This window comes from Leptinotarsa decemlineata, unplaced genomic scaffold (genome assembly GCF_025532065.1).
Source record: "Leptinotarsa decemlineata unplaced genomic scaffold, Ldec_3_MD MMD2_P_RNA_scaffold_9, whole genome shotgun sequence".
NCBI lineage: Eukaryota > Metazoa > Arthropoda > Insecta > Coleoptera > Chrysomelidae > Leptinotarsa > Leptinotarsa decemlineata.
Genome location: NW_027412536.1, coordinates 4,116,249 through 4,131,339, shown reverse-complemented (window position 1 = coordinate 4,131,339; position 15,091 = coordinate 4,116,249). Strand labels below are relative to the sequence as shown.

General features: G+C 36.0%; 1 protein-coding gene across 6 annotated transcripts in view; it reads left to right on the top strand.

Annotated features, from left to right (window-relative positions):
* Positions 1-15,091, top strand: part of LOC111503797 (tripartite motif-containing protein 2) — a 117,127-nt gene that overhangs the window by 78,229 nt on the left and 23,807 nt on the right. For 2 of the 6 annotated variants that reach the window (XM_023158208.2, XM_023158207.2), the window contains 2 exons: positions 5,704-5,813; positions 9,350-9,364. In XM_023158208.2, coding sequence (XP_023013976.2) covers positions 5,704-5,813; positions 9,350-9,364 — 125 coding nt within the window. Of the gene's footprint in view, positions 1-4,542; positions 4,572-5,703; positions 5,814-9,349; positions 9,365-15,091 lie in introns of those variants that run through there. The other 4 variants (XM_074170470.1, XM_023158210.2, XM_074170469.1 and 1 more) reach the window with 3 other exon arrangements.

The window sequence follows — 15,091 nt, the reverse complement described above, 5'->3', positions numbered from 1 at the left end:
AATTGTTTTTTCATTAATAGTCGTAGGTAGACAAAACCTCAAAATTTCATGGATGCATTTCTTATTTGTAACCAAAACTTTGTTAATGAAGAAAGGAGAAATGAAAGTTTCTATGTTTTACCACTTTTATTTGTAACTAACGTTACTGCAGTAACGTTAGTTACAAATAAAAGTGGTAAAAAACATAGAAAGTTTCTTTTCTTTTTTCTTTATTATGATTTCCTACCACGTAGGCTATCCATCCATCAATTTATTAAAAACTAGTATCCATCAACACCATTATACCATTCAGCAAACCCACAAGTCCGTAGGACGACTGGTATTGCATAAAAGTTGAAAGTTTGAGGCTTGATTTGAGTTAAAAAAATGGAATTTTTTTTGAGAAATTTTCAGATCGAGTGGTGCTCGTAAGGATAATTTCCTGAAATATTCTCAGCTGAATGCATTGATATAAGAATCAAATGAAATCAACTTTATTAGTGACACATAAAGATGTTCATTTCATTTCTGCGAGTTTTATCGCTACATGGAAGAAGCGTTTTATCGAAAGTAATTCCACGAGACCTCAACATTTTATCAGTACATTTTCATTTTTAATTAACACGCTTATATTAGCTTCACTTGTATGTTTGTTTGTTTGTAACCGACTCCTTTAGACTGGATTGTGACTAACTTCAAACGGACAGATGTATTTTAAACTTTGCACACTTATCAATTATATCGGTGACAATACAATACTTTCTCAGTCTGTCTCATTATCCTTTCTCAGATCCAGGATGGACAGGAGAAAGTTATTGGTTACTTCAGCAAAACGCTCAGTGAACCAGAGCGCAATTATTGTATCACCAGGTGAGAGCTGTTGGCCGTTGTCAAAGGGGTAGAGCATTTCTACAAATACGTGTAAGGAAGAAGATTTCTGTTGAGAACGGACCATGCAGCTCTCAAGTGGCTTCTGCAGTTCAAAAATCCCGAGGGCCAAGTAGCGCGCTGGATCGAGAGACTTCAAGAATTTGACTTCGAAATAGAACATCGAGCTGGGACTAGCCATAAAAACGCAGATGCTCTGTCACGGAGACCATGCCCCGATGACTGCTCACATTGCCGACGAGCCAAAGAGAAGGTAGCAGCTATGTATAGAACTACAGCTGTAGACGACAACTGGGTGGACAATAAGATCAAGGAAGACCAAGAGAAAGACCCAGATCTTGTTTAGTCATCGGATGGAAGAAGGAGTATCTACAAATGTCCAGGGGAATCGCTGTTGCATTCAACAAGAAATTCGGTCAGCTTAAAACATTACGAGAACGGAATCCTGAATTCGGAGGAATGCTACAGTTAAAGAAGGGTCAGAGAAACGTTTTCTACTTGGTGACCAAAATGCACTCTCAAGAAAAACCGTCATATGAAGATGTCTGGAGGAGTCTTACAAGACTGAGGGACACGATGCTAGACCAGAATGTCGTGGACTTGGCAATCCCGAAATTAGCCTCTGGGTTCGACAGGCTGGACTGGAGAATTGTGAGAAGCATGTTGAAAACGATCTTCAGATCCAGCGGCATCAAGATTTTGGTGTGCGGTAACCATCTTCCACAACCGAGCATGAAGACTGTGGAGTGTTACTTCCATCGAAGTTCACAGTGCAGATATGGGGAGTCCTGCAGGTATCGACACACACCAAGGATGACATTTCGGGGCGAAACGTCTTCAAGAAGGGGGCAATGTAACGAATCTGAAGCCGGCCCTGACCGATATCTCGGCCAGCAAACACATGAATCACCGCGAACCGCCGCGAAAAGTATAGATGAGTACCGAAACCACTAGAGCACTCTAGAGCGAACGTTACCGATATAAAAGGCCAGCTTCCCATCCAGAGAGGGAGTATGAGTTCGGAAAGCTAATCAAGCGGAAAACAAGGAATTCAAAAATGTGAAAATAAATTAAGTACTAAGTGTTGTAAATAAATTAGTTGTGATAGTGAAATATTCTTAGAATTAAATTTGTTTAAGACAGTAAATTCTTTAATTCGTTACAATATTATACCAACTTTGAGATGGGTGTGAATTTTTGTACCCTCAGATGTCTAAATTGGCCGGATAATGAAATATATAAATAAAATTCAGTTATTTCATAATTGATTATTTAAAACTACACTACACCTTCAAACAAACGTTAAAACTACATATTCTACTACAGTAAATCCGCACTTGAATTATGACATTCAAATCGAGTTTCATGAAAAAACATTCAATCATCAAATGTCAGGTCTATCGAAAACACTTTTCCCACACCAGAACAAAAATATTGTAATATTGTCACTCTACAAGCGTTTCGTTAACCAAGTTAACATCATATGTTGACGACTACAACAAATGTACAACTACAAATCTGATCAATTTCAGATGGTTCTTCAAGAATTTAACCTCTGAGTTTCACGATGTTTCATATATAAATAATTTCAAAAAATCGTATTAGAAGGTTTATCGAGCTTCATGGCTATCAGAAGATAATATGCAAAGCAGGGCATTCACTTTTCACTACAGTGACCAAAATTTTGATAGAATATTTTGTCCATTTGCGCTAAGGAGTAACAAATGGGTATTTTACAAACAAAACGGTGTACGAATGTGAAGTTCCATAACCACGAAGCAGAAAACATAACATGCGTGTGTATTCGAAAGTAGTATATACAGGGTGTATCAACAATGTGTGGGTGGGCATTAGCGACTTCCCTATTCAAGAAACAAACATTTTTCAATAAATGTTTTAGAGAGTAATGACAGCTATGTCACGAAAATAACTATCATGATACATGTTGCTTATTAAACGTTTGACTTATCGAAGTTGCCTTTTTTAATGGAATACCCTATACATATATACTCCTACACCCCTATATACCCTAGAATGATTTCTTTGAAAATAGTTATTTTCAAATATATAGGGTTATCTTGGTTTATACTAGGTGGTTACGAAGTTATGCTGAGAATCATGTTAAAAAATTGATTCATTCAACAGAAAATATCTCTCACTCTATTAAACGTAATCAAAACATTTTTCAGTCAAACAACTCATCAAAACGATGAGCAGCCACAGTCCGTCGCGTATTTCTGATATGTACCGCTCTTGGTAGAATGAAATGTGCCAAGACACTTGAACACTTTCCGTGAAAGTATCTATAGAAGAGAGACAGATCTCCAACCTTTCTTCGATGTTCCAGGCTATCAATTTTGCACGTGATGTTCGCGTCTTCAATCAGGCGGATAGCTTTTTTCTGGATGGAATCCAGCAACTTCAGGGTATGTTTGGGGGCATAGCTCCAAACATGAGAACAATACTCCAAAGAAGGTCTGATCTGAGCTGTATAAAGCATTAAAATTGTTGAGGTGTGTACAGTTTTCTGGTACGGAACAGTGTTCCAAACTTTAGAGAAGCAGCCTTTGCAATTCCAGCGACATGATTGTGCCAAGACATATTGGTGTCTATTTTATCCCCAAATAAACTTATCGAAGCAGAAAGCGGAATTGTCTGACCTGACATTACTATATCCGGTTCGGAGACAATTATATTCTTGGAAAAAAACCGATGACTGGGTTTTTGTGGCATTGAATTGACCCAGGTTACTTTCACCCCAATTCGAAATCACCTCCAGATCCTCATTAAGATATGCAACCTCGTGCTGCCGGTGAAGATGTGCCTCCATAGTCGATGTCCTGGAATCCAAATGGTATGACGAGACAAGTGTGCTGTCGTCAGCAAAGTAATATATTGGATCCTTTTGTTTCCAATAAGTCATTGATATACAATGAAAAGAGGGTTGGAGACAATATGGATCCATGGGGAACACCAGCATTGATGGTGAAAGTATTCGAGAGATATCCATCGAGGGCCACTTGCAGGGAACGTTCTTTCAGGAAGCTGAAGAGCCATACACAAAAATGATCCGACAAGCCATGGCATCGAAGTTTGGCCAGCAAACACTCATTCCACACATGGTCAAAGGCCTTAGAAATATCGCGCAACATCTCTTGTTGTTATTCAACAATATTTACTATTACATATAATTTTCATCATACTGTAAAAAATTGGTCTGGTAATGGAAAAGGGTTGAACTCACAATGAACCATTGTCGTGTTTCGGTATCTGGTGTACTGGTCTACCTGTAAAATGTTGGGAGTGTATTGTTTTGAAATCAACACTCCGTATATCGGTGAGAACTCCCAAACAGTCGTCGTACGACGATATTTCCCAGCTTTGTTTGTAAGATACTATTGTTTTTGATTTATTCAGTTGAAACGTTCCATTAATTGAATGGTATCCTTCGAATCGGTTTTAAGTCGGTGTGGAATTGTTTATAAAAGCAAATTAAAGTTCTGCTCATTTCCTAGTTTGTTCAGTCACCGTACTAAAACGTGAGAAATAGAATGTTTATGACTGGCCACGCTGAGTTTCTAGTTACCATTGAATGGCACCTTTTCTCTCTCACATGCCATTATGAAATTGAACTATTGTTTCACTCGAATACTGCCATGAGAACTCGTGTTACAATGCATAGTGAATATTATGTTACATACCGAGTAAGTCAGCCGTACCTAATTCCTTATTTATACTCAAACTTATAGCAAGAAAAGTACAGTTGAGAATATTAAGTTTCATTAAACCTTTGAAATATGTAAAGATATTCATGGAGATGGTCGGTCGACTTAGACTATTTGCAGTATTATTTTCATTTCTGATTTGTGATACAAGAAAATCTTCAAATTGAATATCTTGAATTGCTGGCTGGGACTTGAGTTCATTTTCAGAATTCGATAGAATACCTTAATGTTTTTCGAAACTCTGCATCTCAGTATATGACTTCATTATTCATCCTCGAAATGAAAGCTTCAAAAACAAGTTGTTGAGGTCGTCCTCGATGGAGCATCAAAGAGAGGAATAATTGATGATGAAAAGTGCATTGTAAGGAAATACTCCCTTTGTGTTATTGTATTATCTATTGAATTGTCACTGTAAATGAGCTCTTCGAAATACAATATTTTGTTAATACTGTAAATCACATCGTTTACCATCAACGCTAGTGTTTCTCAAGGATTTGCAGCAGCGGATTCTGCAGCAGATGCTTTACAAAATCCAAATTAGACCATCTGTGGAAGAGTGCTCACATATATACAGTGAGGACGTGAAAAGTCCTCCCCACCACTTAAGGTCGGGTAAAATTCAGGTGAAATGGTACTTCTTTCACAATTTTTTGACAAAAAAATGATTGTGGTCACCTGGCCTAGTGTCAAGAGGGCACCATCAATTTTTTTTTATGCAAAGGGGTTCACCTGGCTCCTGGTTTAGAAGGCCTTCCGATTATCTATCCAACACCGCTATGTTTGTAAAAATTGGCCGTTTCAAACTGACAAACGTTTGAAATTTGCTCCAAATATTTAACAAATGAATTATTTTAACCATTAATTGCAGCAGCGTTACTGATTCTTGTCGAGAAGCCATTTTTTTTTGGTAAAACAGGTGGTTTTTGTTCCAGTTTTTTATACCACAGTTATTTTGCTGGAGGCTCCAAATAGCATTTCATTTCAATGTCAGTCTAATATTGACATTGATATATACACTGTATCATCTGCTAGACGTGAAATTGATCTCTCGAACTCTGTTATAAATTTACAATCAAGAAATCTGATGCTTATAGAACACTCTTTTTTGCAGAACTAGACTGGGGGAGAGGATGGTGAGCATGAATTCAACTTTAGTTGAAACAGTCAGCATTAATTATGAGGATTTCAACGAAAGTTTTCTTACATGCGGTACCTGCTTATGTAAGTATTTTTTAATTTTCAATAGTAATATGGTAAAATAGTTGTGTTTTATTTTGTAATGAATGATTAAGTTTTTCTGCGCATGCATCCAAGTCTTTCTGAGAACGCATTTTCACCTTAGTCATATTATTTCAATTTTCTGATACTGCAAAACTTGTACAAATCATGAATGTCAGTTTTTTTCTGGAATGGTTTAGAATATATGAAGAATTCAGGCAAACTTTGAGAGACTTTAAAATAACTGTAAAGAAAAAGTGTCACAGCAGCGTGAAACTAACCATAAAAAGTAGCAAATTCAGCCTTTTGCGATGGCTTTCTCAAGTTATTTCGTGAGATAATCTTTCAAACGTAAAAAAAGTAAGTAAATTATTTACCTTATTCTCCATGTTCATAACTTTTAACATTTACTTTTCTTGAAATTGATTCCAAACAAATACAATATATTTTGTCAAAAAGAGAAGAACCAAATTTCGCAACTTCACCAATTTTTCTCAATGAAAATGCAATAGAACCTATTAAATAATGATTCATCAAAATGGACGCAAATATTTAAAAAAATATATTACAATCACTTGGCGTATTTTCGATATACTATCCACCTTTACAGAAGTGAAGATGAGGTGTTCTAACCTCTTAGACCAATAATGCAATGTTCGGCCTCGACTGATTCACTTTCAGTCGTAGAGAAAATTTAATTATTTCTAGTGTATTGAAGAAGAAATATATATATATATATATATATATATATATATATATATATATATATACAGTGTGTCAATTTGAAAACTTCCCACCCTCAATATCTCCCTTCCAGTACATAATATGAAAAAATGGTCAGACAGGTCAACTTTATTTGCAAGGGAGACACTCTGAATGAATATTTTCAACCCTCGGGGTTCAACCCCCTAGGAGGGGTGGATGTTACCCTCAGAATTTCAAATGGAAAGGGGGGTCAAGTGGCACATCATTTTGAAGGGCATTCAATTCTCTTGCCAATGATACCTTTTTCATTAGTTTTTGATGAGCAGTTTTTGAACAATAACGTTCCAAACGAACGGTGATTAGAAGTGAATAAGAATAAATGATTAAAACTCGCCCGCACTAGATGTTTGGTATTCAGGTTGGTATTCAAAACAAATGATTGTAATGGACTATTGGAAAAGGTGAGCATCGTACTAGGTAGCATCGTTCCAACCCTTGAGTAATATTCGAATTCGTGGATGTGAGAGGAATGTAGAACTACTTAGTTAACGAAATACGCATCGAGTGCAAACAAAAAATACTAAATTGCAAAAAACAAATTTCAACCATCTTGTTACGCTTTATCTGATAATATGTTCAAAATGTTGTCTTTTCTGCTCTAAACAGTAATACAGTCTGTTTTCGAACTCCTCTCGAACATTTTGGAAAACTTCACCACTAATTGACCGGCATGCTGCTGTAATTCGTCCTTTGAGGTCATCCATATCAGTGGGCTGTGTTTTATAAACGACAGATTTGAGATATCCCCAAAGAAAAAAATCTAATGGAGTCAAATCCGGTGATCTCGGTGGCCACTCAATTGATCCCCTTCTGCCAATCCATCTCTCCCGGAATCGCTCGTTCAACCATTGTCGGACGGGGCGAAAATAATGAGGTGGCGCACCGTCCTGTTGGAAATGTAACAAATCTTCCTGCAACAGTAAATTACCGTGTGCATCAATTTGAGTTTCGAGCTCGTGAGTTATAAGTGGATCGATAGGTGCTTGAAGCATATCTAGGTACAGATCACCATTCAAGTTTTCTTCAAAAAATAAAGGTCCGATAATGGCATTTCCAAGAATACCAGCCCAAACATTAACTTTTTGTGGGTGTTGTGTATGTCCTTCTCGAAAATTGTGAGGGTTTTCGTCACTCCAATAGCGACAATTTTGCCTATTAACATTGCCATTCAGGAAAAATGAACATTCATCACTGAAACAGATATTGAACAGAAGATTAGGTAAAGCATTGATTCGAAGAGTCATGATTTCACAGAATTCTATTCTTCTGTCATAATCATCCTCATGGAGCTCGTGGAGAATCTGCATTTTATATGGATGAAATTTGTGCATTTTCAGTGCTTTCCTTACAGTCTCGTGTGACATTCCCGTCTGTTCTGCTACTGATCGTAAGGAGCTAGTCGGCTCTGCAGCAAATGTTCCCAACACCTCAATTTGAGCATCCTCATTCAGTACTCTGGGGTTATTCCTTTTTTTATTCTTCACCGAACCAGTTTCGGAAAACTTTGTCATCAAATCAAGCACATACCGGTGACTTATATTAAGATTTGGATTTCTTTCATTAAAAAGAGATGCCGCCCTTCGTGCGCACTTGCCCACCTCTCCATAAATAAAAATTATTTCAATTCGGTCTTGGATAGTGTAAACCATTCTTACAATTTATACACTTTCTAAGGTATCGCTGATCAGCTCAACAAATGAAACTGAAATGATAGTACTACCAAATGGCTTGAATGCGATGAACACCTTTTTTGCTCAAAAAACGATACTTTTTATAGCAGAAGTAACAAAAAAGGGATAAGAGTTTTAAATCCGATAATAAACCCAAATGAAAGTCACCGAAATCAGATAACTAATTAATGTAAATTTTTTGAGGCTTGTCTAATTTTACCCCTGATGGAAAGTTGAAAAGCTGACCCGTCATCACAAGTTTTACTTATAAGAGAGTCAATAAATTGTATTTCTTTGCATACTAACTTGATAACCAGGCATTTTAGTATAGGCCAATTCTAATTACTTCTATTAGTTTAGAACTACATTTTCGGATACTGCTGATCGGAAAATAATAAATGAGGGCACCGTCGGCAAGCGAATTGAATGCCCTTCAAAATGATGTGCCACTTGACCCCCCTTTCCATTTGAAATTCTGAGGGTAACATCCACCCCTCCTAGGGGGTTGAACCCCGAGGGTTGAAAATATTCATTCAGAGTGTCCCCCTTGTAAATAAAGTTGACCTGTCTGACCATTTTTTCATATTATGTACTGGAAGGGAGATATTGAGGGTGGGAAGTTTTCAAATTGACACACTGTATATACAACACATAATATTATGGCTCATAAGTTGGATATATTATTGAAAAACTGATATATTACAAATACTTATTATAGAAGGTGACTCAATGGGCCACCCTAGTTAACTTCTTGGTAATACAAAACCTCCATAGGTTTCTGCTCCTATCAACCAGAGCTTTGATATTGAATGCATCTCGTTAATTACTTTAGTCAATTCTTAACACTTAATAGGCGGAATAATTGGAACCACTTCCGTAAAACTAATCTGATGAAAATACTTTTTCTGCAGCAGAACAAAATACTGTCTCTCGACGCGTGTTTCGCTAACCAAGTTAACATCTTTAGGAAATGACTAATTCTAGTCATCTTATTCGGCTATTCTGTACCCCTCAAATAATGATTAATCAAAACATTTCAATGTGAATATATGTAGTCAGTCCTGAACAATGTGAACTACAGTAACAAAATTTTCGTTGTTACAGATCGCATATGGAATGGTGCGTTTTTTGTTTTTCACTATTTGCATGTTTTCCTGGTGACACATGTTTCACTTGTTTTTGCACCTGTGTCTTTAATAACTAATTGCCTTTATCTAACTTGATAAGCAATATGTCTCGAAAGAGGCTTACTAACCATCCAACTAACTACTACTTTGGATACAAAAATTTAACATAGGAAATATTTTTGCCTCAATGAATGTTAGTGATGAATTGGAAAGATAATTGAAAAATTAATGAGATTACATAAATTTCCTTTCGTTTGAGAGATTTATTTGTGCAAGCACATCTTCCACTGAATAATTAATTGGCTTACCTGATGGAAAACTCATTATAATTTTCCAATTACATCTGAAGTATCGTACATTGTAGCTTCCAATTATGAGATATTTAGGGTACATCCTTCATCCCAAAAAGGCAACCACGAACTCACTTTATCACTTCGTATATCAACCTCATCACGTATCTCGTACAAAACAATACCTACCCAAAAGGATATGGAAGGTCTGATTTAAGGTTGAGATCGAAAAATTGATCTCAAAACCTCATGGTACATAAGTTTCCCTCATGAAATCCCTGCTCACTTTCCAGGATTTTGAAAAATCTTTGATTTGAATCGGGGGATTGTTGTTCAAAATGAGTACAACGTGAGTTGCTCGGATGCCAATCCTTCTCTTCAGTTTTTCGTTACCATCTCTTTTGGTTTTCAAAACCCACTTGCAAGTTATCGGATTTCTTCCTTCAGGTAACGCAACCAAATATGAAGTTTTATTTTTCATCCTCTTTCAATCCTTTTTTCCAGTGATCTGCATCAGATTGAGAAAAAAGCGATAAAAAAATTCACGTCTAAAAACTATCCATGGACAACATAAAATAAAAACCAAAAGTAAATAGTAAACAAATTCGACCTTAAAGTAAATGAGAAAAATGTCGACTTTCTGATAAAATACACGAATGCAATCGATTTGTCATTGATTGTCTGACACGTTCAAAAATACCTGGAGTATTCCTTATGACATTGCAATTGTCAATTATTCGATTCCTCAAGTCATTCACATCTAGTACAGGAGTTTTATGAACAAGAGCCTTCAGATGACCTTATAAACAGAACTCTAGAGGATTCATATCAGAACTGCGAGCTGGTCATTTTTGAGGACTTGCACGTTCAATCCAGCGATTAGGGTAGGTTATGTCGAGATGCTGATGAGCAAGAACACTAAAATGTGCTGGAGCCCCGTTGGGCATAATCCACATGTTGCCTCTCACAAGTGCCGGCACTTCTTTTAACAAAATGGGTAAATTATGTCGCGCAAAAAGTCCGTGTAGGATTCATCTGTTAATCTTGCTGGTAGAAAAAGTGGACCAATTAAGTAGTCATCAATCATTCCTACTCAAACGTTCAGCGAAAATTGTTGCAGAAAATAACTTTCTATAATAATGTGGAGATTTTTGTCGGCCCAAAAATGGTCATTGTGAAAGTTCATAATAGCATCTCGTGAAAAATGTGTGAGCCATCGATGAATCAACCACCTGCAAAACATTAATCTTGTGTGAAAATTCTGAGGCAGTAAAGCTTGGACACGCAGTATGTGATATGGGTATAGGAGGTATTTTTTTAGAACTGTCCATATGGGTTTTGGGTCGACTTCCAGCTGCAGTTGTGATGCACTGTTTGAAACCTTTGGTGTACTAATGAATATTACTGGAGTTTTATCCCAACACCAAACCGTTATTTATAACACCTCGACACGTGTTTCGATCACCAAGTGATTATCTTCAAGAGGAAGATTAAATTTCCTCTTGAAGATGATCACTTGATGATCGAAACACGTGTCGAGGTGTTAAAAATAACGGTTTGATTTTGGGATAAAACTCCAGTAATATTCCATCTGCAGTACAATCTCTCTGGTACTGTTTGAAGGATCTTCTTCTATCGCATCAATGGTAGTTTCTTCTAGTTCAGGCATTGTTACAGTTTCTGGTCTTCCACGACATGCATTTTTTTCAAACTCCCAATTTCACATAATCTTGCTTGTAGCTTTCTGAATGTTTTAGCTATTGGAATTAATCTGTTAAGATATCTGTCCTGGTAAATTATCCGTGCTTCTTCAGCATTTCCATTTGCTAATCCATAAATAGAGTACATGTCATCCATTTCAGCATTACTAAAATTATTCTTAATAGATTCCCTGTCAGATGGTCTCAAGAGCAGATGTTCATGATATGCAAAGTGGCTTTTTTTCCTCGAAAACGAAGCTATATATGAAGAAAACACAAGCGACGAAAAAGTTGTATTTTTAGTTGATTGATTTACAAAAATAAAAAACTTGTACTTAGTCAGTGGCGTACTTTTTTCTCAATATTGTTGACTGTGGTGCCCACTGAGATTCCACTTTACCTAATAATTCTAATCAATAATTCAACCAAATCGGTGTAAGGATATTTTGTAAATACTGTTTTTTTCAACTCCGGACATATGTTCATAAGAACTTTTTTCTTAAAACGAACTAACGAATCATTCTCTCTATATAATGAAATTTTCAAATCTAGCAGAAACGTGGTGTTCTCTTCTTTGATACCTTTGATTTATTTCTTGTACTGATTGATCATGCTTTTTAACATCTGAATAATGTAATTGCCCATGTTCACTTGTAGTTTTTTCTTTCCTCATTCTTTGAAAGTTTGTTACATTTGTGTTTAATGATACTGTATTCAAAACGTGAAGATCTTATGAATTTTCAGGGATCTGATTAAATTATGTCAGACTGTGCTAAATTCGGAATGTTTATAAAATGAGAATACAGTTCTTAATTCAAATCTCATCCAAAAAATTTAAAAGCGTTCAGCTTTTAGCACCTGTAAGGCCGTGATAAATAACACAGGCCAAGAAAAAAATGTTTTTGAAAACTTTATTCACTTTAATAGCAGATTTTTATAGATTTTTGTATGCTGAATACAAATCTGGTTTTAGTTTTTTTGTATCACCCATAGTTTTTGAGGAATTGACTTTTTTTATATAATTTAAAATCTGTACGGTATATGGTAAAATTAATGAAACACTATGCTAAATCACTATCATGGTTTTTATTTACAGTAGGTTACTTGAAATAATGATACAGAATTGTAATGTAGGTTTCACTAGTCAAATGGAATTGGTTTATACCTCCTTTCTCTTTTTTCTTTGAATTTTCTTGTGTAGTTTTTTCTGTGATGAGTCGCTTCTTGAACCTTACGGTGAAGTGACCAACAGTAGTCTCCCATTATGTTGATGTTCCAGCGGCCCTGATAACGTTTTTTCATCAATTTAATATCTTGGTGAAAACGCTCACCCTGCTCCTCACTAACATCTCCCAAATTTTCCGGGAAGCAATCAAGATAACTGTTCACGAAGTGGACTTTCGGGCTCATCAAACATCCTACTTTCTTAAAATTCTTCAACATGTTAGCTACAATGGTACGATATTCTGGGTCTTTTGCATTTCCTAAGAATTTTGTAACAACTTGCTTGAATGATACCCATGCTTCTTTCACATGTATGGTCATTGTGGTTTCAAAGTTTACGTCGAACATCATTTTTTGAATGTCGGGTCCTACAAAGACGCCTTCTGTAGGTTTAGCCTCTGAAAGGTTTGGAAATTTCTGACAGAGACATCCAACCATGAGCCGAATAGCCAATTTTATTCAACACTACTTTTAAGTTTTCATAGGTCTCTTTCATATGTACAGAATGGCCAACAGGTATAGATGCATAAGTGTTACTATTGTGTAATAAAACAGCTTTTAAACTAGTTTTGGAAGAATCAATAAACAGTCTTCAGTTTTTTTTTGTATTCAACACCAAACTCTTTGATCAGACTTGGAATGTCTGATCAGTACACTAAATCACCTTCTTGTTCAAAAAATTTCGAAAGCTGCTACTTTCTCTTCCTATACACCTATATGCTAGTTCCAACTGCCAACAAGTTCTTTTCTTTTAGTCTAGAACCAAGCAATTCAGCTTTTTCTTTTGTTAACCCAAAATCCCTAAGTCGTTAAGCTCAATATGAGTAAACAGTTTAGGCTCTATATTTACTGTAGCACATTGGAACTCTTCATCATCTTGCTCATCTATAACTGACAGTACATCAGAAAATATTTCACTTCGAACAGAATTTAAATCATTTGGAGGTTCTGGGACCGGCAAATCTACATTGTACCTACTGGTCGGATGACGGAAATTAGGTTAGGGTAGCTTATTACCTTCTTGTTTTTCGAGTTATGGCCAGTAATATCAATACTACAAAAGTAGCAATCACCAGTGTGGTTTCTAGGTTCCCTCCATTCTATAGGAACAGCGTACTTAAAGGCTTTTTTCTCATTTTTTTACCATTTTCTAAGATCTTCAACACAAACATAACATACCTTCTGCGGGACCCAATATTTATCCTGATCACCATGTTTAATTCCAAAATATGAGAAAAAAACCTTTTTCACAAAGTCTGTAATGTTTCTTTGATGTTTTTTAATAACAAACTCACCACAAATATAACAAAAACTGTCAGCAGAGTTCTTACAACCGCGATTAGGCATTTTAATGAACACATGTACTGGAAACCAGAAAGTAAGGTTAGGTTGACAGTAAACAAAACATCAGCTGTGAACAGAACAATACAATTCCCCTTTTTCTGGACAGTAAATGTGTTTCAGCAGTGCTGCCAACTCTTCTAGATCCAGCACAAATAATTTTACAATTTTATATGTAGTATATAAAAGCTGTTAAATTCTGTAATAAATCAAAAAAATCAATATATTGATGTGCAAATGTGAAAAAATGGTAGGTGATACAGCTTAATAAGTGTCATATTTGGATTAAGCAAGTAAAAACGTTTTTTCATCGTTGGCCTGTGTAATATATGTCAATGGAAAATCAATGTTGAATCATAAGATGCTTTCATAGTTGTTTTATGAAAAGGGAAATGAATTTTATTAAACTGAACACCTATCCAGTTACTTTTTTTTATAGTTAACCAGTGGGTTTTGTTCCACCGGAATGATTAGTTCTTAATTTTCTACGATCTCAGAAGTGAACAAAATCAATAAGTGAATTATTGACCGATCAACCGATGGGTGACATGTTAACTAGTACTACTCTGACGCGCTGCTTGCTAATTCGATTCCCGCCCGACATCCAAGTTTGTCTAACAAAATCTCTTCTTTGATATCCCGACCGATTCGGATGCGGTGTCGGTATCCTTATCAGAGAGGAGAGGTTGCGATGTTATTTAGCACATGATTTCTCTCAATTGAGATACGAAACAAAAATGACAATATTAGGCATTAGATGCCATCTTACTACTGAAAATTGAATGATCTCAGCAATAATCATGAGTTCTCAACAAAGGAAAAACCAGCATGGATAGCTTATTCCTAATGATCAGAAGGAGATCTTCGTTAACACTCATTTTGCACTTTGTTTTTTATCTTCGAGTGGGGAGACAAGGTAAAAAATGGCGGATTACCTACATCTTGTTTTCGAAGATTATGTGATCTCTGTAAAAGATATTATTCATTTGCATAAAAGAACAGCCGTCCATGTAGCCAAAAATTGATCTCTTGAATATTGACCAAATGTATAAGGTATATGGTTAGTGATGTAGTGCTATAAGGCGTATTCGGGACAGTGCAAAGTTCTTACACAACTAATTTTTCTTAGTCTCCACTGTGCAACTGCTTTTCACTGTTTGAGAA